The 24,501-nt window shown below is 41.7% G+C and overlaps 1 protein-coding gene and 1 long non-coding RNA gene across 6 annotated transcripts in view; one reads left to right on the forward strand and one right to left on the reverse strand.

Moving 5' to 3' along the window:
- LOC124259912 (protein shisa-4-like) overlaps nt 1–9,219 on the forward strand; it is a 69,472-nt gene extending 60,253 nt beyond the window's left edge. For all 3 annotated transcript variants that reach the window (XM_046694141.1, XM_046694140.1, XM_046694143.1), the window contains one exon: nt 8,868–9,219. In XM_046694141.1, the coding sequence (XP_046550097.1) occupies nt 8,868–9,001 (134 nt within the window). In that variant the 3' untranslated portion in view covers nt 9,002–9,219. The remainder of the gene's footprint in view (nt 1–8,867) is intronic.
- Nucleotides 9,012–17,528, reverse strand: LOC124259914. 3 transcript variants are annotated; one of them, XR_006893954.1, is made up of 3 exons: nt 17,276–17,528; nt 10,207–10,745; nt 9,012–9,123 (listed from the first exon to the last, which is right to left on the reverse strand). It is a non-coding gene; the product is annotated as an uncharacterized LOC124259914 (long non-coding RNA). The 3 variants fall into 3 exon arrangements; XR_006893953.1 differs by having other exon boundaries at nt 17,241–17,528; XR_006893955.1 differs by having other exon boundaries at nt 17,382–17,527.
- Between the last annotated feature and the right edge of the window lie 6,973 nt (nt 17,529–24,501).

Here is a 24,501-nt window from a genome sequence, read left to right on the forward strand (position 1 = left end):
TAGTGCGTACGCCGAACGGTGATGAGGCCAGTTATGCCATAGACAATATCTCACTGGAGTTCGACATGGTCACTAGCCCGGAGCTGGCCAGGCAGGTTCGAAGCCAGTACTCGGGGAAGATGGCCATCCTGTACGATCGCATACTGAGGCATAGATCAGTCGTGCGAGATAAGAGCGACACTGTGTGGAATATCAACCTGAACGTGCCGGCGCGATCGATGAAAGGTATCCTGGTCGTCCCCGTGGAGGATTACGAGCCGTCCCGGAGGGACAGTGAGAAGTTTTTCAACCCCGAGATTGAAAAGGTGGAAGTGACCATAGAGGGCGTGCCCAACCAGCTGTTCAGTCATGGTATGAGACCATACCAACAGTGGGATGAGATAAAAAAAGCTACCGAGCAAACAACATTACATAACCAAGGACCTGGACCTATCCTCCGTGAAGATCGGTGAATACCTGACCACCAAGTACGCGCTGTGGTTGGACATGCGATCCACAGATGACGATAAACTACACGGTAGCAGACGCCGTATAGACAATGGCAGTGAGGGGATTACTATCCAGATTACCAAGAAGGCTCAACCCGCTGGTAAGTTGAAATTATATCTGTACGTTATTATGGACGCGCAACTTAATATAGACAATGGGAGATTCGTGCAAGCCATCTACTGATTTGCCTGGCGGCAAGCCACTGCCTGCCAGCAAGCTATTGCTACCCCGCGACCCACACTGCGCCATAGTGTGCGAGCAGACTGGTTGTGGGAAGACCGTTTTCGTGCTGGATATGTTGGAGGGTTACTACAAGGATGTGTTCAACAACATCGTTATCATGTGCCCTACTCTGAGCATGAATAGAACGTACACGGAAAGACCTTGGGTGATGACGGACCCGGACGTACACAAAGTCGACCCGGGGACACGCCTGCAGGACTGGTTGAAAGCTCTTCATGAGAAATTTAAAGGGGAGTCTACACTGTTCATACTGGACGACTGCAGCGCTAATCGATGGATAACAAAAAAGAGAGACATGCTATCGTATCTGGCCTTCTCTGGTCGACACGCAAATAACAGCGTCTGGGTACTCACGCAGAAGTTCAACTCGGTGTTGAAGACCTTAGGGAGCAGACGCGATGGGTGGCCTTATTTCACTGCAAGGACAGGGATTCGTTCGAGGAGTGTTTGAGAGAGAACGATGTGATGAGCAAATTAGAACGGGAACGGGTGAAGAAACAGCTCGCTGAAACTAAACACGCTAAGCTAGTGCTCAAGACCGACCAACCAGTAGCCTATAGGGTGTTTTAGCTTAGCAAAGCTTAGCAAAGCTAAGCAAAGCTTAGCAATGCTTAGTATAAATGCTTAGTGTTTAGTTATAGCTATGATATTTGAAGTGTTCGTCGTGTGCAACTTAACCTTCATTTCTCTCTGTTTTGCCTATATCGTATATTATATTGTTAAAACTAAAACATACTTGTTACATTATAAGATGGAGTGTGAGGAATTGCTAGAGCAACTGTTGGTACCCCAATCACCACAGGTGGACGATGACAAGCGAGAGAAACTGGTGGCGTTGGCTGTTGGTGGCAAAGCCAAACATTACTTTGGGGAGTACACGCCAGATAAAATTCACAAAATGTCAGCCGAAGAAATCGATAAACTGTACGCTAGATACGAGTCCCGTCTCGGAGCAGAAATGACAAAAACAATAGGATCGGCTATGACCCAGATATACACTGGTATTGCGTCATACTTCCTTCCCATCCCCCCGGAGCGCCGGCTTGACCTGTGGGAAGACCTCGAGAAAGACCCTTTTATTGAACATGCCTTGAGCTCTATTAGCTGCGAGCTGTATCACAAATACGGTATGTTGTTAGCCCCGGTGACGGCGGCAATTATCACGGCAAAGCATTGTCAATTTGAGAGGAAAAATAATAATAATAGTATAGATGGATGCTGCACAGGAGACCCCACAACTGGAGGAGACCCCACCCCAACAACTGGGGGAAACCCCCACGTTGGGGAAACCCCAACTGGAGGTGAACCCAAGGTTGGGGGAACCCACAGTAACCAGGCAGAAGAATCCTAAGAGAGTAGCTGCCGGTAAAAAAAGGTGGTGTAACCAACATAAAATTATCACAGTGACTCACCCGACCCGACTCACCCACCTGGCTGTAGGTGTAACTGCTGCCGTGGCTATCTCATGGTTATACACACGACAAAGTGAGGGTCCCAAGGATTCCGGGGAGGGAACCCCTCACCCACAATTAGAGGTCAACCCGCATATCATGTTATAATTTAATATTTTATATCATATACATAATGTCTGAGGGGAAAACGTTCGTCAACGACGCATACCACGCCACCGTGGTCGCCAGTCTAGCCATAGGGTACGCTCGGTTGACCAAAATGGTGCTTAAACAACCGACTATCAAGCTAGATTTCAACCTGCAGGATATGGGTATGCTTATAATGAACCTTGGTATGGCGATGGCTACAAAAGACATCCTAGTAAAACAAGGGATACTACCTGAAAATATTATGAAGTAAATATAGGATGGCCACGGTTGCTATGATGGTTGGTGGGGCGTTAGTAAATGCCCTAGCATTTTCCGGGAGTAAGTTCCTCTTCTCGAAACTATGAGAGTCACACGCGGCTGAAATACAGGAAGAGAGGAAGCGGCACGATCTCGCTATTGAGAAATTACAGGCCGCACAATCCGAGTACGCTAAAAAACGCCTCCAGAGGATCGATTACATTAACGAACAACTCAGGCGTGAAAACCATGCCGTTCAAACATTCCACGATGTTGACGACGCAGCGAAAGAATACTACTTATTAACTGGCAAACAGTTCCAACCACTCAATAAACCCACACTCGCTCAGTACTACACACCATCCAAGGGGCAAATGGACCGTGAACTGGGCTTCATAGCGCTGGGTATAGCAGCTACTGCGTTGGTTGCGAAACAATTAGACTAAATACTCATATAAGTATGCTAAACATGAGACCTGCTCCATACCGATGTGAATACATACTTATGGGGAAGAAGGAAGCCTGTGGTAGGAAATGCAGGACTCAGGGGGGTACTGTTGTTTCCACATGGGAAGCCCTAACTACGCGTGTTCTGTGTGTGGTATAGGGGTTAAAGGGCACTACTGCTTATGTAAAGCTCACGGGGCGAACGTAGTCAGACATCATCTCATCTACGAGAATAAAAAAGGCCTACATAAAAGAACGTAGGTGACTTCTCAAGATAGCAGTGTAAGGCTGGTCCCTTTGACTGTGACCCAATTAGAGATTATACACACCTACGTATAGCTATGTTTGTGGAAATTGACCCCAGGGAAGGTTGTCTGAGAAGCTGGCAGATGGATGTGGGGAAAAGTATAGATATTAGTGCCCTCAAACCCATGATTGTTAGTGAACTATATAAGGGGTGCTCGTTTACAATCATGGTAAAAGTAGGGTTTGATGTGCCATGGGCTGGGCACACTTGGAATTACTTTGATGGGGGGCGAGTAGATGTGCATGGGGATATAGATATACTTGTTGACGACTCGTTGCAAGTAATACAAAACACCCTACTATGCTGTGCATATTCCGGGTGGGTTGAGGGAATAATCGATAAGGTGTATCTTGATTTTTTACCTTTACTGTGACCCAATTAGACATTGATCTTCTTAGGTGTGTACGCAACTATGACTACTGTTGGTGAACTTAAGTTGATAGCCAGACAGAGAGGGGTTATTGGGTATTCTCGTATGAGGAAGCCAGCCTTGTTGAGATTACTAGGTTTAGAAGCCCCTCCTACGGTAAAACAATTAAAAGCTCAAGCAAAACAGCTTGGATTCACGGGTTATTCAAACCTGGGGAGAGCCGGGATAAACGCATTGTTATCACATGCCCCCGTAGCCAAACCTCCAACTGTAAAACAATTGAAAGTTCAGGCACGTGATTTGGGGTTAGGGGGATATTCCCGTATGAGGAAACCACAGCTTGTAGAACTGTTACGGCAGAATAGAGCTATTGACCTACAGTTCATACCCACTGAGCGCGCTGTAGGTAACTATTTGAGAGGCTGGCGCATGCATGTTGATAGGAACATAGATATCGCAGATATCAAACCTCTGATAGCTGATAAAATAAACCAGGAACTAACCAGTCTAGGAAGTATCAAATTTCAGATCACAGTTAAAATGTCACTCGATAAGCAGGTAGGGGGCGTGGGGGGAACACCCACTGGGGTCACTGAGTACGTTCAGCCTTACTTCCGTGGTAAACAGCAGGTCGTGACCCATATAGAGACCATTGACGCATCAATCGATACCAGTTTTCAGCAGATACGAGAATACCTAGAACGCTACACACACTTGGGGTCCGGGTGGACTGTAGATAAAATCGATAATGCCTATCTAGACATAGCTAACTACGTGCCGTTCAGAGGCGGGTCATACCTAGACTTGCCTCCCTACTATAGGAAAAAACATGCCATGGTCAACGTCAAGAATAGAGGAGACGATTGCCTGAGGGTAGCTATCAGGTCAGCCTTGTTTCCAGCTGACACTCATTCAGACAGGCTTTCTAGCTATCCCCAAGACGATGGGCTCAACTGGGATGGTATAGATGAACCCACCCCCATATCCCAGATAACTAAAATAGAAAAACAGAATAATCTAGCTATAAATGTCTTCGGGCACGAAGGTAACACAACAATAGTGCACAGGGTCAGTTTGTTGGGGAAACCCCAAACCCCCCCTCGCGTTATCAATATATTCATGATTCAGCGAGGTGACAAGTACCACTACACATGGATAAAACACTTTAGCAGGCTGTTGTATGACCAATCAGCACACAGAGAAAAGACCCACTTCTGCGAACGGTGCCTACATGGCTTCACACGAGCTGATTTATTAGAATCCCACCGGGAGGATTGCCAAGGTGTGGGGCAGACGGCTATACGGGTCGACATGCCTAAGGAAGGTGATAATATCCTAAAATTCGGTAACCACAAGAACCAAATGTCTGTGCCTTATATCATATACGCCGACTTTGAAGCCTTGGTCAAACCTGTTGTTGGGGGTACTCCCAATGCTCTACCTACAGGTGAGAGCTTCACACATAAAACACAAGAGCATGAAGCCTGTGGGTTTGGATACATTGTCGTCCGTTGTGACGGGGAAACAAAAGCTCCCGTAGTGTATAGGGGCCCTGACGCGGCTGAAAGGTTTCTAAAATGTTTGCAGGAGGAAGAAAAAATTATTAGGAACGCACTGTATAGAGTCGCTCCCATGCGTATGACCAAAGCCGAGCGGCTAGCTCACGCCTGTAGCACTAATTGTCACGTGTGTGACTCACCACTGAACGGTGATTCCGTGAGAGATCACTGCCACATAACCGGTAAGTATAGAGGCGCGGCTCACAGCAAGCTTAGAATCAACCCTAAGACAATAAACATTCCCGTTGTCTTTCACAACTTGAGAGGGTACGACTCTCACTTAATCATGCAGGCCATCGCGAAAATCGATGGTAATATAACGTGCATCCCCAACAACATGGAGAGATACATCTCCTTCAGCTTAAACGGCCTTAGGTTCATAGATTCAGTACAATTTCTATTGTCTTCATTAGACAGTCTGGTCAAGGCCAACGATACCTTCCCTATCACCGACCGATACACAGACCCAGAGACTAGACCCCTGCTTATGAGGAAGGGTGTGTACCCCTATGAGTACATGGATAGTTGGCCTAAGTTCACCGAGACCAGACTACCCCCCCATCAGAGAATTTTACAGCAATCTGACAGACTCGGAAATATCCCAAGATGATTACTCCCACGCTATTAATGTATGGAATAAACTGGGTTGTAAGAACCTGGGTGATTATCACGACCTGTATTTGAGGACAGATGTACTGCTGTTAGCCGACGTGTTTGAGACGTTTAGGCGGACATGTTTCAAGCAGTATAAACTCGACCCCGCATGGTATTACACCAGCCCAGGTCTGTCGTGGGATGCCTTGCTTAAAAAGACCGGAGTTAAGTTGGAATTGCTTACGGATTATGACATGCACCTATTCATTGAGAAAGGCTTGCGAGGTGGGATCTCCATGGCAACCAAACGATACGCGAAAGCAAATAATCAATACGTGAAGGGCTACGACCCTAGCAAGCCAACCAATCACATTCTCTACCTCGACGCCAACAACCTGTACGGCTGGGCTATGAGCCAGTATCTACCCACAGGGGGGATTCGAATGGGTGCCGCCCGATTTTGATGTTATGAGCATCGCACCAGATTCGAACAAAGGTTATATCCTCGAGGTTGACTTGGAGTACCCCAAGACATTACACACATCACACAACAGCTACCCCCTGGCCCCCGAACGTATGAGGGTTAACCCAGACTGGATGTCTGAGTACTAACATAACTTGTTAGGTGGGCGGGTGACGGACGTTGAAAAACTTGTGCCCAACTTAATGAATAAGACCAAGTACATCGTTCACTATCACAACCTACAGCTGTACCTGTCGTTGGGTATGAGGCTGACCAAAATACACAGGGTGCTCGTGTTCAACCAGAGCCCATGGATGGAGCCTTACATCAGAATGAACACAGACCTCCGAAAGCTTGCTACCAGTGACTTTGAGAAAAATCTCTACAAGCTCATGAACAACTCGGTGTTCGGTAAGACTATGGAGAACCTGAGGAAACGCGTGACCATGAAGCTGGTTTGGTCGAATGAGGAAGACAAGCTCAGGAGACTGATAGCCAGTCCGGCATTCAACCGTAGCAAGATATTCACCGATGACCTGGTTGCCCTACACATGAAGAAAAGCCACATAAAATTCAACCGGCCTGTTTACGTGGGGATGAGCATCCTCGATTTATCCAAACACCTGATGTACGACTTTTACTACAACGAGCTTAAGAAACAGTACAACGACAGGTGTGAAGTGCTGTACACTGACACGGATTCCCTGCTGATGGAGATTCGAACCGAGGATGTGTACGAGGACATGAAAAAAACACCTCGATTTGTATGACACCAGCGACTACCCTAAGGACCATGCCATACACAGTACAGTAAATAAAAAGGTCCTAGGTAAGATGAAGGACGAGTGTGCTGGCACGCCCATAGCCGAGTACATAGGGTTGAGGCCTAAGATGTATTCCATACTGAAGGCCGACAATGGTGAGATCCGGAAGGCTAAGGGTGTTAAGAAGTACGTGGTGAAACAACACATCAAACACGCCAGATTCAAGGAAGCCCTGTTCAAGACCCGTACCTTTAGGCATAAAATGAACACACTTAGAAGTGATGGGCATAAGATATACGGACTGACTATAAACAAGACGTCCCTGTCGCCTATGGACACTAAACGTTGGATAGCTATTGATGGGATAAACACGTACGCGTACGGGCATGAGAAAATTGAACCAAGAACATAGATATAAATATCGGGACGACATGTCACGGAACCAAAGAAAGTATGAGGCTATTTACTACAGCCCGCGTGGTACTGGAAAGGAGCTAGCGCTGTAGATAAGCTAGCTAAAATGGCGCGAGTACCCCCGGAGGAGGCCAAAGCGTGGCTTAAAAAAACAAGCCCTGTGGCAGATCTATTTACCGGCACCACGCTACGTGCCTAGAAGGAAGTTCGGTATTAACATACCCAATAGCGTTCACCAGGCAGACCTACTGTTCCTACCCAACGACAATAGGTACAAGTATGCCTTAACTGTCGTGGATGTGGCTAGTCGTTACAAGGAAGCTGAACCCTTGACCACGAAAGATTCGGTCCAGGTAGCCAGAGGATTCGAACGCATATACAAACGCAGTCCGCTGACGTGGCCAACAGAGCTGCAAGTTGACCCCGGGCGGGAGTTCATGGGTGCCGTGTCACACCTGCTGGATAAACACGATACAAGGGCCAGGCGTGGCACGGCCGGAGCCCATCGCAGCCAAGCCATAGTTGAGAGATTCAATAGGACTTTGGCTGAGCGCTTATTCGGACATCAGTATGCGAGGGAGATGGCCAACCCGGGGAAGCGATCGACTGAATGGGTCACGAGGTTACCTAAGGTGGTGTCTGCAATCAACAATGAAGTCACCCGTCTCACCGGCAAGAAACCGGCAGACGCTATCAAACTAAAATCAATAGTGGCAGAATCGGCTGCTCCATTGCGTGGAAAAGAGAAACAGATACCAGATAGGGCCCTAGTGAGGTATCTATACCAGCCGGGGGAACACGAGGGTGATAGCCGTAAGCGAGCCACCGATCCTATGTGGTCAGTCAAAACTTACACCATAGATAAAGTGGACATCAAAGCAGACGAGCCTAACTTGTACTACTTGAGGGATGGGCCAGGTAGGGGGTTTTTAAGAGCGGAATTATTGATCGCACCGCACGGCACAGTGTTACCTCCAGTCAACATGGCATAGCGGCAATACCCGTTACTTCACCCATGTCCCCAAGGTAGCTCAGTAGCGCGCTCAGATCTTATCCGCTAGGCGTCCCAAACTTTTTATAGATGGGGTAATGGTAGCAAGAGCTAAGGGTCCTTATCTGTGAAATAAGGCTTTGCAGAGGCTTTGGTTGAACTGGTCCAGAACCCCATTGTATATACTACTCTGTAAAATATGTTCATTTCAGAGACTAGTTGTTAGTTTAGCTTGACTGGTCTGCACGTAGTTATCCTGTTCAAGGGGACTGTGGGGTAGCCTAGTGGTTAAAGTGCTCGCTCGTCACGCCGAAGACCCGGGTTCGATTCCCCAAATGGGTACAATGTGTGAAGCCAAATTCTGGGGTTCCTGCCGTGATATTGTTGGAATATTACTATATCACTCACTTACTCATGTCCTTTTCAGGCACAACAAACGCAGCCTACACTCCTGGATATGGTCCGGCTCCAGTAGCATATCCTCCGACTCCAGCAACATACCCCCCGGTTCCAGGGGCATACCCGCCGGCTCCAGCCTACACTCAAGCAGCCTATCCCTGAGAGAGGCCGGGAACGTACCCGCCCCCACAAAATGCAGCATACCCACTCCCACAAGGTGGAGTGAACCCGCCCGCACAAGAAGCTGCCTGACCCCACCAAATGAAGTTTCTAAGCCGCTAGCCCTCGGGAACAATACAATACCCAAATATACTACCCATCAAAAGTTTAGACTCGCTTAAAACATTCACTATATGTTATGTATGTATAAATGGTCACAACGAAGAGGAATTTCTCCACTAACTTGGGGGAAACAAGTGCAAACGTTTTGCAGATTAATTGCACGAGGATCATGCATCAAACTGCTGAAAAGTATATTCAAATATCGTGCATGTGAACAGCTGCGTTTTGGTGTAAAGTTCCGATAAGAATTCGCCATTTTTAACGGAGTTTCATCATTTACTGAACGCATGACAATAATCTTTTCAACGTCATGAATTTGTTTTACAATACATCAGTTCATGTATAAACAGCACATTAAACAGTATGGAATATTTTGCAAAATTTAGTTTAGAACAGTTTCCTCAAGTAAGTGGCTACATGTTCACTAGTGAGTCTAACATTTTGATGGGGAGTATAATAACATAGTAACTGTTACCTTAACTCCCGATGTAGACTCACACTGATAGGTATGCTGATTCTTGTACCATGCCATTCAATGAATATATGAAATGTATATATAACTTGAATTTTTATGTTTTCCGTCGATTATATGATTAGCCCCATGACAAAGGGACGGTTGGGTAGCCTTGCGGTTAAATCGTTCGCTCGTCCCGCTGAAGACCCGCTTCGATTACCTACATTGATACATAGTGGGAAACCCATTTCTAGTGTCCCCCGTCGTGTTATTGCTTGAATATTGCTGAAAGCGGCGTAAAAGTAAACTCACGTATTCACTCATACCATGTAAAACGTTTTGAGCAAACAAATGCTCTTAAATGTCCCGAATGATGTTATAAAAAATAACCATATAGTATCGACGTATCATCTCATAGCAGCATGTTTTGTTTGTACAAATTCCAGTAAGACAGTTCAATCTCCCGTGAATGTGCATTTATAACCCATCACGTATTATACTGAAACTTTTGACCAACAAAAGTGATTTGTTTTATAAACCGGCTTAAATCATATTCCAGATGTGAGAGAGAACTTGGTTGTTATACAGGAGCTGTTATATTGGTGTTTGTCTTTATATGCAGGTCATATACATTGTTGACTTCTTTAACCCTGTGATGAAACATATCGGTTTGAACATATTAATACTAAAAGTATTTTTCGACTTCAGACATCAAATTTCTTTCAGTCAATGAAGCGAGCAATACATGATGGATTAAGTGGGGACTAACTCTGTTATAACTATACATTGTTAGTGGGGACTTACCTTGTTATTACTACACACCGTAAGTGAGGACTAACTCTTTTAATACTACACATTGTAAGTGAGGACTAACTATGTTATTACTGCACGTTGTAAGTGAGGACTAACTCTGTTATAACTATACATTGTGAGTTGGGACTAAGTCTGTTATTACTGCACATTGTAAGTGAGGACTAGCTATGTTATTACTGCACATTGTAAGTGAGGACTAACTCTGTTTTAACTATACATTGTGAGTGGGGACTAACTCTGTTATTGCTACACATTGTGAGTGAGGACTGACTATGTTATTACTGCACATTTTAAGTGAGGACTAACTCTGTTATTACTGCACATTGTAAGTGAGGACTAACTATGTTATTACTGCACCTTGTAAGTGAGGACTAACTCTGTTATTACTAGTTCATATGTTTACAGCTCTATCTAATCCACCAAATGCTTTTATTAAAGACTTAGAGCAAATGTTTTTTTCTTTTCTGTGGAATGGGAAACCGGACAAAATAAAAAGAGTAACATTGAAAAAGGACCACCGGGAGGGGGGAATTAGGATGACAGATATCCTTTCTTTCATCGACTCATTTAAAATAGCAGCATTGAACAGAACAGATGCCTTTGTAGAGCTCCTTGCAACAATCCCTGCAATGTTCCCATTATACCATTACTCCAAGTAGGAGCTAATATTGATCTATCTAAGGAACTTGATAACCTTTACTGGAAAGATGTTTTTCATGCATGGAAGAGGTACAGATCTTCCTTTAGAATTGTCCAATGTGACTATCAGAAAATACTTCATGAACCGTTGTGGCTAAATCATCATTTTGCAAACCCTTCTCTTCCTATTTGTTATTGATTCAATAAGGGTGTAACTGAGATTAAACATTTACGTAACTTTGATGGGCTATTATCCTTTGATGAGTTTAAAAATAGATTCTTAGTTAAAGGTACCTTTTTAGATTACAACAGAGTTTTGAGTAATATTCCTATTACTTTGAAAGCCACAATAAATGACCATAAACTGGAAAATCAAAATCTTGGTATTAATGAAGCGATATTAACTCTGCTTACACCTTCTAAAGGCTGTAGAACATTTTATGACAAAGTGATCAAATCAGATAGAATCAGTTTAGAAAGGAACATGGAGCAACCACTTCAGTCTTTACTCTAAACGAAAGTTTATCATATTATCTAAGCAGGGGTTCTCCAGTTTATACAGCCTTTATGGACAATGAGAAGGCGTTTGATCGCATATGGCATAATGGACTCTTTTTAAAGCTATATCAAATGGGTATAAAGGGCAAAATGTGGCAGCTCCTATATCAAAGTTATACATCAAGCTCTGCTTTTGTGCAATATTGTGGTCTGAGATCAAATGAATATGTTATCAAGCAAGTCGTTGGGCAAGGTAGAGTCTTGTCTTCCTGGTTTTTCCTTGTTTTTATTAATGATTTGATATGTGAACTTAGAGATTTGAACAATGGCATTTGTGTAAGTGGCATTAATATCCCATGTATTCTATTGGCTGGCGACACAACACTTGCTTCCACTTCTCCAAAAGGTCTTCAATCATCACTTGATACTGTTTAATCATAAAAGAAAACAGCCAGAGTGGTTTGATTTAGAATGTCAGTTGGCTAAGAAAACCAAATATAAATATTTAGATCATCTTAGACAATATCCATCTACAGCTACTTTTAGTGTATATGATCAAAGCAGAAAAGGGTTTAAACAGCTGTGTAAAAGGAAACAAAGGTTATTTTGTGAAAGTGTCTCCAAAACGTTAACTGAAGCATCCAAGAGTAATGATTATAAAAGCTTTTGGAGTCTTGTTAAGAAATATTCACCTAAATCAAATAATAACTGTAATATATCTGCAGAAATGTGGCATTCGTATTTTAAAGATTTATTGAACCCTATGTTAAACATGAATGGCGACAGTGTGTTTGATGACTATATTGAAACTTTTGTTAATGAACATGATTGTCATAATTGTAGCAAATGTGGTGACAATGATCTATCAGATGTTATAACTATATGTGAAGTAGAGGCAGCAATAGATAGATCGAAACCAAATAAAACGCCGGGTAATGATGGAATACCATCAGAATTTTTCAAGATTATTAAGGAATTTATTTCCCCATATCTTGTTCTTCTCTTTAATCGCATTCTAGATAAAGGGGAGTTCCCTGAAGCTTGGAGTACTGCAATAATAATGCCTATTTATAAGAAGGGTAATCCTAACGAACCTAACAACTATAGAGGCATTTCCTTGCTTAATACTATGAGCAAGCTGTTTACAAATATAATTAACAGGCGAATAGATGATTACATTGAGAGTAATTGCCTTATCGGAGAATATCAGGGTGGTTTCAGAAAACTCCATTCGACAATAGATAACATTTTTATCCTGCAATCTATTATCCAAAAGTATACAACAAGAAAACAAGGAAGGTTTTACTGTGCATACGTTGATTTCAAAAAGGCTTTCGATATGGTTAATAGACAAAAGCTTTTATTTCTCCTTTTAAATAATGGTATACATGGAAATATATTTAATATTCTCAAAGATTTGTACAATAAGGTGAAGTCTGCAGTTGTTATTGGTGGAAATAAATTATCTGATTATTTTGTTTGCTCTACAGGAGTTAGACAAGGTTGTGCTCTTAGCCCCCTGTTGTTTTCGATATTTATCAAGGAACTCTCGGAAACAATGAGTCAAACTTTTTGACAATGGTGTATTTATATCAGAGGAAATGTATAATGTGTTATCATTACTATTTGCAGATGATCTAGTATTAGTGGCTGATACCCCTCTGAAGTTGCAAAAACAGCTAGATTTCCTACATAATTATTGTTTGAAATGGGGCATGGAGATCAATCTCGACAAAACAAAAGTGATTGTCTTCAGAAACGGGGGGACCATTATCACGATATGAAAAGTGGACTTATAATGATGAACAAATAGAAGTAGTTAATGCATATAAATATTTGGGTATCATGATGACCCCTAAGCTTGTATGGACAAGAGCCTGTACCGTTTTATCGCAACAAGCAAACAAAGCCTTATTCCCTTTGAAATGTCTTATTCGCAAATATAATATAGATATTACAGATGCCTTTAAGATATTCGATGCGAAAATTGTACCGATTTTAATGTATGGTAGCGAAATATGGGGATTCAAGGAAATGAAGCAGCTAGAAATTGTTCACCGATCATTTTGCAGATATTTATTAAATGTTAGTAAGTCATTTCCTAATGCTGCTGTGTATGGTGAGTGTGGGAGATATCCATTATATGTGAAATCATACAAGAATTGTATAAGATATTGGCTGAAATTAATCACCATGCCGTCATATAGATATCCTCACCAATCGTACCTTATGATGAAACAATTGTGTAATAGAAAACGGTCTAATTGGGCAACTAATATAATGCATCTATTATTTACTTATGGGTTTGGCCATGTATGGATTCAACAAGGGGTAGGGGATATTGATATGTTTTTAAATATTTTTAAAGAAAGAGTGATTGACTGCGCCAGGCAAGATTGGCATTCTGAGCTATCTGATAGAACGTCATTACAATTCTACTCTTTTATAAAACATTCACTTTCTCCAGAATTGTACATATACAATGTTAAAGATATCAAATATAGAAAAGCGCTTCTCTTATTTAGATGTTGCTTCAACCGATTAGGCATACAGTGTATTAGAAAAGACTTAAGTGATTATCAAGATAAAGATTCTATGTGTTCTCTTTGTAAAGTTACCGAAGATGAATGTCACATTATATATCATTGTCCTCTGTACAAAGAATTTCGTAATGATGTTCCATGTATATCCACTCATACCAAAAATATCGATAATTTAAAATCATTATTGATTTCTACTGATTGTACCCACTTGTTTATGCTGGGAAAATATCTGTATAATGTGTTTCGCATAAGAGGAGAATATCTTTGATCTTTGAAACTCATGCTGGCAATTAATGAACAAAAAATGTAACAATGTATTATGGGTCATATGGCCTTGAAAACAATAAAGCATTGATTGATTGATTGAAAGCCACAATAAATGACCATAAACTGGAAAATCAAAATCTTGGTATTAATGAAGCGATATTAACTCTGCTTACACCTTCTAAAGGCTGTAGAACATTTTATGACAAAGTGATCAAATCAGATAGAATCAGTTTAGAAAGGAACATGGAGCAACCACTTCAGTCTTTACTCTAAACGAAAGTTTATCATATTATCTAAGCAGGGGTTCTCCAGTTTATACAGCCTTTATGGACAATGAGAAGGCGTTTGATCGCATATGGCATAATGGACTCTTTTTAAAGCTATATCAAATGGGTATAAAGGGCAAAATGTGGCAGCTCCTATATCAAAGTTATACATCAAGCTCTGCTTTTGTGCAATATTGTGGTCTGAGATCAAATGAATATGTTATCAAGCAAGTCGTTGGGCAAGGTAGAGTCTTGTCTTCCTGGTTTTTCCTTGTTTTATTAATGATTTGATATGTGAACTTAGAGATTTGAACAATGGCATTTGTGTAAGTGGCATTAATATCCCATGTATTCTATTGGCTGGCGACACAACACTTGCTTCCACTTCTCCAAAAGGTCTTCAATCATCACTTGATACTGTTTATAGCTATGCTGGTAAGTGGCCTCTAACGTATAACGGTTCTAAAAGCACTTGTGTCATTTTCTGCAAATATAAGAAACGTCTGGGTAATTATTCTTTCAAATTTGGTGATTCAGACATACCAATAAGTGATTGTGTTAAGTATGGAGGCATTTTACTTTCGTCTGATCTATCCCCAAAATCTAGAGTATATTCATACTGCCAGAAAGCACGGCAATCTGTAAATTCTCTAAAAAGTCTTGGTTTAAATGGTAAAGATCTCCACCCTACTTCTTCTGTTAAAATATGGAAAAGAATGATACTTCCAACGAGCTTTTACGGTTGTGAACTTTTACCCATTCTTCGAGGTAAAGACTATGACTTGGTAGAAAGTACACAGAGATATTTTACCAGATGCATTCAGGGTTTCGGTAAGCGCTTTTCCTCTGCTTCAGTGCTAGGTAACCTTGGATTGTGGAGTATGGATGGCTATATAGATAAATGTAGACTATTATTTCTCGGCAAGCTGTGCAACAGCAAGTGTAACTCTTCATTTAAGGATATTTTCTGTGCACATTTAGCCACCTTTCAAAACAGAACAGCTGTCTTACACAGCATATGTGACACACTTATTCAAACTAGTTTAAAATACAATCTCTTCAATTATCTTAGTGACTATCTCGATTTTGGAAGGTTTCCATGTAAATCGTCATGGCGAAGAATCACTATTAATTGCATAAATAAATTTGAAACTGAACGATGGGCTTCTCAAGTGTGTGTAAGGCACGATATGAATAGATATCGCTTGACCCACAACTTCTTTGGTGTACATAGACTGTATTGTTTGATGTATTTCTACCCACAGTTTAAAGATATATTACAGTTTTGTGTACAAATCAGCTCAAGGGAAAATTCTCAAAACATTGTGAACTCTGCAAAAGATACTGTAATGATTATGACTGCCATGTAATTTTACACTGTGAACACTATATGTACAACAGAAATAATTTCTTTTCAAAACTTATAGATCTCTTTGATGTGGATGTTTATTTTACAAATAGAATTATTATCTGAAGATGAAATGTTATCACTATTTTCTGGGGGTGAACTACTAGTTACTAACGATATTGATGAAATGTCATGGAGATGTATGATTGTCCTCTTCTGTAAATACCTATATTCCTTGCTTCCCTCACTAAACTGTGCATTCTAGACCTTTCATTTTTCTTAGTACATGTATATATGACTATATGAATGTGTTGTGAATATATTGCTGTGATTATGTTGCTGTAAATATGTCATGTACATGTTCATAATGATCTTCGGACTACAATCTGGAGGAAATAAAGAGATTCATTCATTCATTCATCCATTAGAAAAATAACAACATGGCGGTAATAGCCCAAGGAATTGAAACAATATCCCTTTCCTCACTGTATTCTCTCTTATAAATTTACCTACCTACTATAAAAGTGCACTATGCTACTGTACCTATTGTGCTTGGTTATAAGGTTTGCTATGTCAACATTGTTATTTCTTTGTACCATCTTTGTACCATAGAAGGAACTGAAATAGTATCCTCAAACTATAATTCTTGCTTCCACGAGGAACTGATACAATATCCTTTGCCTTACTGTATTTTTCTCTTCTAAATGTACGATGCACTACCTACTATAAAAGAGCTTTACGCTATTATATCTATTATACTTGGCTATAATGGGTGCTATGCCAACATTGTTATTTCACTGTACCATATTTACCATAGAAGGAACTGAAATGATATCCTCAAACTACAATACTTTTTTCTATAAGTGTATCATGCGCTATTTATTCTATAAGTGTTTCATCAAATTATATTCATATGCCATCTGGTATGCTTCACTGAAATGAATAAAAATATTTTTAAAAAACACACTCTGTTATTACTACACACTGTAAGTGAGGACTAACTGTGTTATTACTGCACATTGTAAGTGAGGACTAACTCTGTTATAACTATACATTGTGAGTGGGGACTAAATCTGTTATCACTACAAATTGTAAGTGAGGACTAACTCTGTTATTACTACCCATTGTAAGTGAGGAATAACTCTGTTATTACTACACATTGTAAGTGGGGACTAACTCTGTTATAACTATACATTGTGAGTGGGGACTAACACTGTTATTACTACACGTTGTAAGTGGGAGACTAACTCTGACACATTGTAAGTGATGACTCACTCTGTTATTACTGCACATTGTAAGTGAGGACTAACTATGTTATTACTGCACGTTGTAAGTGAGCACTAACTCTGTTATTACTGCACATTGTAAGTGGGGCACTAATTATGTTATTACTGCACATTATAAGTGAGGACTAACTATGTTATTACTGCACGTTGTAAGTGAGGATTAACTCTGTTATTACTACACATTGTAAGTGGGGGACTAACTATGTTATTACTGCAAGTTGTAAGTGAGGACTAACTCTGTTATTACTACACATTGTAAGTGAGGACTAACTCAGTTATTACTACACCTTGTAAGTGAGGACTAACTCTGTTATTACTAGACATTGTAAGTCAGGACTAACTTTATTATTACTACACGTTGTAAGATGGGACTAACTCTAACACATTGTAAGTGAGGACTAACTATGTTATTACTGCATCTCTGTGTTATCAATACCCATTTTAAGTGCTGGACTACCTGTGTTATCATGACACATTTTCAGTGGGGATTGCCAGTGCTATCACGACACAGTGTAAGTTGGGGACTCAGCCTGTAATCATGAGACATTGTAAGTGGGGACTAACTCTCTTAGCATTACACACTGTAAGTGGGATACACATTGTACGTGGGGGGACTAACTCTGTTTTCACTACACACACTATGTGGGGACTACCTGTGTTCTCGCAACACACTGTATGATGGGACTGGCTGTATTACCACAACACATTGTAACTGGGGACTACCTGAGTTATCACAACAAACTGTAAGTGGGGGACTACCTGTGTTATCACAACACACTGTTAGTGGGGACTACCTGTGTTATCACAACACGCTGTACGTGGGGGACTACCTGTGTTATCACAACACACTGTAAGGGGAGGGGGAGGGGGGCTACCTGAGTTATCACAACACACTGTAAGCGGGGACTACCTGTGTTATCACAACACACTGTAAGTGGGGACTACCTGTGTCATCAGAACACACTGTAAGTGGGGGACTAGGTGTATTATCTACACACTGTAAGTGGGGGACTGCGTGTATTGTCTACACAGTGTAAGCGGCGGACTACGTGTATTGTCTACACACTGTAAGCGGGGCAGTACTTGTATTATCTACATACTGTAAGTGGAGGACTACGTGTATTATCTACACACTGTAAGTGGGGGACTACGTGTATTGTCTACACACTGTAAGCGGGGGACTACGTGTATTGTCTACACACTGTAAGCGGGGGAGTACTTGTATTGTCTACACACTGTAAGCGGGGACTACGTGTATTGTCTACACACTGTAAGCGGGGCAGTACTTGTATTATCTACATACTGTAAGTGGAGGACTACGTGTATTGTCTACACACTGTAAGCGGGGGACTACGTGTATTGTCTACACACTGTAAGCGGGGGACTACGTGTATTGTCTACACACTGTAAGCGGGGGAATATGTGTATTATCTACACACTGTAAGTGGGGGACTACGTGTATTGTCTACACACTATAAATGGGGGACTACATGTATTGTCTACACGCTGTAAGAGGGGGAATATGTGTATTGTCAAGATACTGTAAGTGGGGGACTACGTCTATTGTCTATACACTGTAAGTGGGGGACTACGTCTATTGTCTATACACTGTAAGCGGGGGACTACGTCTATTGTCAACATACTGTAAGTGGGGAACTACGTGTATTGTCTACACACCGTAAGCGTGTGACTATGTCTATTGTCAACATACTCTAAGTGGGGGACTACGTGTATTGTCAACATACTGTAAGAGGGGGACTACGTGTATTGTCTACACACCGTAAGCGTGTGACTATGTCTATTGTCAACATACTGTAAGTGGGGCATTACGTGTATTGTCTACACACTGTAAGCGGGGGACTACGTGTATTATCTACACACTGTAAGTAGGGGCCTATGTGTATTGTCTACACCCTGTAAGAGGGGGGACTACGTGTATTGTCAACACACTGTAAGAGGGGGACTACGTGTATTGTCTACTCACTGTAAGAGGGGGACTACGTGTATTGTCTACTCACTGTAACTGTGGGACTACGTGTATTGTCTACACAGTGTAAGAGGGGGACTACGTGTATTGTCTACACACTGTAACTGTGGGGGACTAGGTGTATTGTAAACATACTGTAAGTGGGAGACTACGTGTATTGTAAACATACTCTAAGTGGGGGACTACGTGTATTGTCAACATACTGTAAGATGGGGACTACGTGTATTGTCTACACACCGTAAGCGTGTGACTATGTCTATTGTCAACATACTGTAAGTGGGGCATTACGTGTATTGTCTACACACTGTAAGCGGGGGACTACGTGTATTATCTACACACTGTAAGTAGGGGCCTATGTGTATTGTCTACACCCTGTAAGAGGGGGGACTACGTGTATTGTCAACACACTGTAAGAGGGGGACTACGTGTATTGTCTACTCACTGTAAGAGGGGGACTACGTGTATTGTCTACTCACTGTAACTGTGGGACTACGTGTATTGTCTACACAGTGTAAGAGGGGGACTACGTGTATTGTCTACACACTGTAACTGTGGGGGACTAGGTGTATTGTAAACATACTGTAAGTGGGAGACTACGTGTATTGTAAACATACTCTAAGTGGGGGACTACGTCTATTGTCTACACACTGTAAGTGGGGGACTACGTGTATTGTCGACACACTGTAAGTGGGGGACTACGTGTATTGTCGACACACTGTAAGTGGGGGACTACGTGTATTGTCTACACACTGTAAGTGGGGGACTACGTGTATTGCCTACACACTGTAAGTGGGGGACTACGTGTATTGTCTACACACTGTAAGTGGGGGACTACGTGTATTGTCTACACACTGTAAGTGGGGGACTACGTGTATTGTCTACACACTGTAAGTGGGGGACTACGTGTATTGTCTACACACTGTAAGTGGGGGACTACGTGTATTGTCTACACACTGTAAGTGGGAGACTACGTATATTGTAAACATACTCTAAGTGGGGGACTACGTGTATTGTCAACATACTGTAAGAGGGGGACTACGTGTATTGTCGACACACTGTAAGTGGGGGACTACGTGCTGTATTGTCTACACACTGTAAGTGGGGACTACGTGTATTAATCACACATTGTAAGTGGGGGACTACGTGTATTGTCGACACACTGTAAGCGGGGGACTACGTGTATTGTCTACACACTGTAAGTGGGGGACTACGTGTATTGTCAACACACTGTAAGTGGGGGACTACGTGTATTGTCTACACACTGTAAGTGGGGGACTACGTGTTTTGTGAACATACTATAAGTGGGGGGGACTACGTGTATTGTCGACACACTGTAAGTGGGGGACTACGTGTATTGTCAACACACTGTAAGTGGGGGACTACGTGTTTTGTGAACATACTATAAGTGGGGGGGACTACGTGTATTGTCAACATACTGTAAGCGGGGGACTACGTGTATTGTCTACACACTGTAAGTGGGGGACTACGTGTATTGTCAACACACTGTAAGTGGGGGACTACGTGTATTGTCTACACACTGTAAGTGGGGGACTACGTGTATTGTCAACACACTGTAAGTGGGGGACTACGTGTATTGTCTACACACTGTAAGTGGGGGACTACGTGTTTTGTGAACATACTATAAGTGGGGGGGACTACGTCTATTGTCTACACACTGTAAGTGGGGGACTACGTGTATTGTCAACACACTGTTTTGTCAACACACTGTAAGTGGTAGACTGCCTGTTTTATGACTACTCATTGCATATTAGAGGTGGGAAGCTTTAATGCTTTAAAGCCGCCATAGCAGTATACAGTGTATCTTAATGAAAGACGTGGGATCGATATACATAACTTGCCCTTGCTAGGGTATCCGATAGGCCCTAAAGAATCTCTTTCTCTAGCCTTTTTAGCCATAGCATGACGCACCACATGACCACCCCAGGTAATGTTGACCTCGTATTGACAAAGGAGCCCCGGATAGGTACACTCGGTTATGTCTTTTTACAGCCCCGTCTTAAAAGGCAACAGTTCCTTCCGAAGGAGGTTTGACCAGGGCCCCGTTCCTCAAAGCAATCTTAGCGCTACAACAATCGTAAGTCTATGTTAAAAGTATGGGAGTTACGATCAACTTTGCACTACGATCGCTTTGAGGAAAGGGGCCCAGGCCGTATCATGATAACAGTGAGTGAGTGAGTGAGTGAGTGAGTGAGTGAGTTTAGTTTTACACCGCTTTTAGCAATATTCCAGCAACATCACGGCGGGGGGCACCAGAAATGGGCTTTACACATTGTACCCATGTGGGGAATCGAACCCGGTTCTTCGGCGTGACGAGCGAACGCTTTAATCTCTAGGCTACCCAACCGCCCTCATGATAACAGATTTATGTTGCATTGAGTTAGGGAGAACGATAACCCTCAATGCATTCAAACTAATTACACCGGTCCAGACAGTGGAAGCGTAATGATGTGGGCAAGAGATCTCCCACATTGCTGGAACAAACCATGTGAAAGTGTCCTAATACCTAACATGGGTCCACTGTTTTCCTTCATGCAATGCATCACCACTCTTCCAGGATTTAGAAGTAAAGTAAATGTGAGTTACTTGAAATTCCACAATCAGGAAATGCTGACATATTTTTGCTATTATTAAAGAAAGTAAACTGCCCTTGGGTTAGGAGAGAGTATGTTGTTCAAGCCCACAATTGTCTGTACAGAGTAGCCTCCCTTAGCTGTGTCTATATCCGTTCATTGTAGTTCGAACACCACAATGTAGATTCGCTCTCGTTATCATTCCTGGTTTCCCAGCACCATTCCCTTGTTGGGGGCGGGGGAGCCTTGTGGTTAAAGCCTTCGTTTGTCACGCCAAAGGCCGGGATTTGATTCCCTTCATGGAAACAATGTGTGAAGCCCATGTCTGGCGTACAGTGCCGTGATATTGCTGGAATATTGCTGAAAATGGCGTAAAACTAAACTCGCTCACTGACCCGTGGTAAAGGTTCAGGATATGCATCACTTTGATATGTAAACAAAGTAAACATGGCACAATATAACTCAAGTGCCGTTAAAAGTGGCCTAAAATCTAAACTGCAGCATCCCCGCCTATTCGTGGAGGTTACGGAAAGGGCCGAGTGGTGACGAATGCATTCCCGCCATATGACCAGTTGACATCGATATCGTCACATCTTAAAGCATCAGTGGAAACAAGCAGTGTCTAAGATACAACGCACACATGCTAATGAAAAGAAAATATTTATTTCAACGTGAATTTTAACAGTACAATATTAGCACTAAACTGAAAGGCTGTAAAATGAGTCTTCAAAACATCTGGTTATTGTAGGGACAGAATCGCGTTAATACTTTGAATACAGTTAAACAAATAAACTGAATAAAAAAAGACGTATATGTTTATATTTTTAAAGATAAACAAAGTATCAATGAATTCATCAGACAATACCTCTGAGGGATTTAAAAGTGGTGCAGATAAATCTGCAATTAACTGACACCCTATAAGATATGAAATGTCGATAGAATATTACATCAGGAACCGGATTATTTAAGAAACATTATAGGCTGACCAATACTTACTAGGAATAACTGAGATAGGTCACCCCAGATAATATCCACTTCACATGTATCTCTGGGTGTTAGCTTAAAGGCACTATATCACACCACACTTCTCTAAAAATGAATAATGCATGTCTCTCAATACAAATAACTATCAGACCCCAGGGAAGCTACCATATAATTTATTCCAAAGAAATTACGCATTTAGATTACAATATTAGTTCATATAGTTCGAATGAATTCATGCAACGTTGCACTAAAGCCACTCTAGCGCCCTCTACCGGCCGAACATTATTTCAAGCGAGCCCCATAGAGTTATGTCCCTTAGAGCGCTCTTTCCGAATATCCTACACACAACTTGTGATTCAAACCAGTTTGGAAAAGAACGACACCACCGCGCGCAACAGTTTTCGATGTACGAAGCAACTTTTTACACTCTATATATGGCAAGAGTACTTTGTTTGGAAACTGGTCGCCTCGAAGTTGAAACGATCGATTTCAGGCAAGTCGTAAGGGATAATACGTCGTTTATTGCATCAACAGGAAGCTAAAAGTAATGCATATGCCCCAATATATATAATACAAATATTGTCGAAAATATGTGATATTGTAACTTTAGCGAGAAACAATACGCCAAGTATTAAATTATGAATCGTCTTTGTCTTCGCGGAATCAATATTTGCATATCATGGATAATAATGTATTGTACATATATTACTGGTTTGACTTGTGTTCGGCGCTGTTCTTACTGCGTTCCTTCAGGATAGAAGCATGAGAAGCTAACAAAGTATATATCATAAAGTCCCACAGCCAAACTGACACGTGCTTTTGCTGTTGATAAATACTTACAAGACGAAAAAGGCGAAAACAATCTGTAAGCATCGTCTGTGACGGAAAGATTGTCAACGAGGTCCTTGCTTTTGGTTAACAGGGAGTTTGTTGAGTTGTTGGGCTTTCTGGAAATATTTACGAGAATCCCGGAATTTAATAACAGGTTAGTGAAAAAGTATACATTAGGACTTCGTTAGACAATGCTATGCTAATAAGTGTTTGACACAGCCGATTTTAATGATGTCAGTCACAAAATCTAATGCATCGTTAGGGTTTTATGTTGCTTCTACTTAATGAAGCAATGATACAACCGGATCCTGACACTTCATTTCATTTTTGTCATTATGTTCTGTATAACTTTTAGGGATGTGAATGTGTGTGTGAGTGAGTGAGTGAGTGAGTGAGTGCGTGCGTGTGTGTGTGTGTGTGTGTGTGTGTGTGTGTGTGTGTGTGTGTGTGAGTGAGAGAGAGAGAGAGAGTGATTCAAATTGTACCTGCTCCTTCATAAAAAGCCCCCTCCCTCCCCTTTCATCATAAAGAACACCAACAAACAAACACGGTGTGTTGTGCTACGGAAACCAATTTGCTTAAGGTTCACAGATAATATGCAGAAAAATTAAACAAAAACATTTAATATGTTATGACATTATGATATTTAAAGCAGTTAATTAAACCTCAAGTTCAATATTATTGAACTTTTGTTAAAATATTTCTATTTTCATCCATTAAAACCATTCTTTCAAATTCTTAGTTTGGTTAGTGCTCTTTAAAATCATCCTCTCAATTGCTAGGTGTATGGGCGGTGTCGTACCGGGAAGGCTAAAATTTATTTTTCAGATGTTCCGAGCCTCCGTGTGAGGTGCCCCGTGTTCATTCAGCCAT

This window comes from Haliotis rubra, unplaced genomic scaffold (assembly GCF_003918875.1).
Source record: "Haliotis rubra isolate DU_JTF1 unplaced genomic scaffold, ASM391887v1 Scf741, whole genome shotgun sequence".
Classification (NCBI taxonomy): domain Eukaryota; kingdom Metazoa; phylum Mollusca; class Gastropoda; order Lepetellida; family Haliotidae; genus Haliotis; species Haliotis rubra.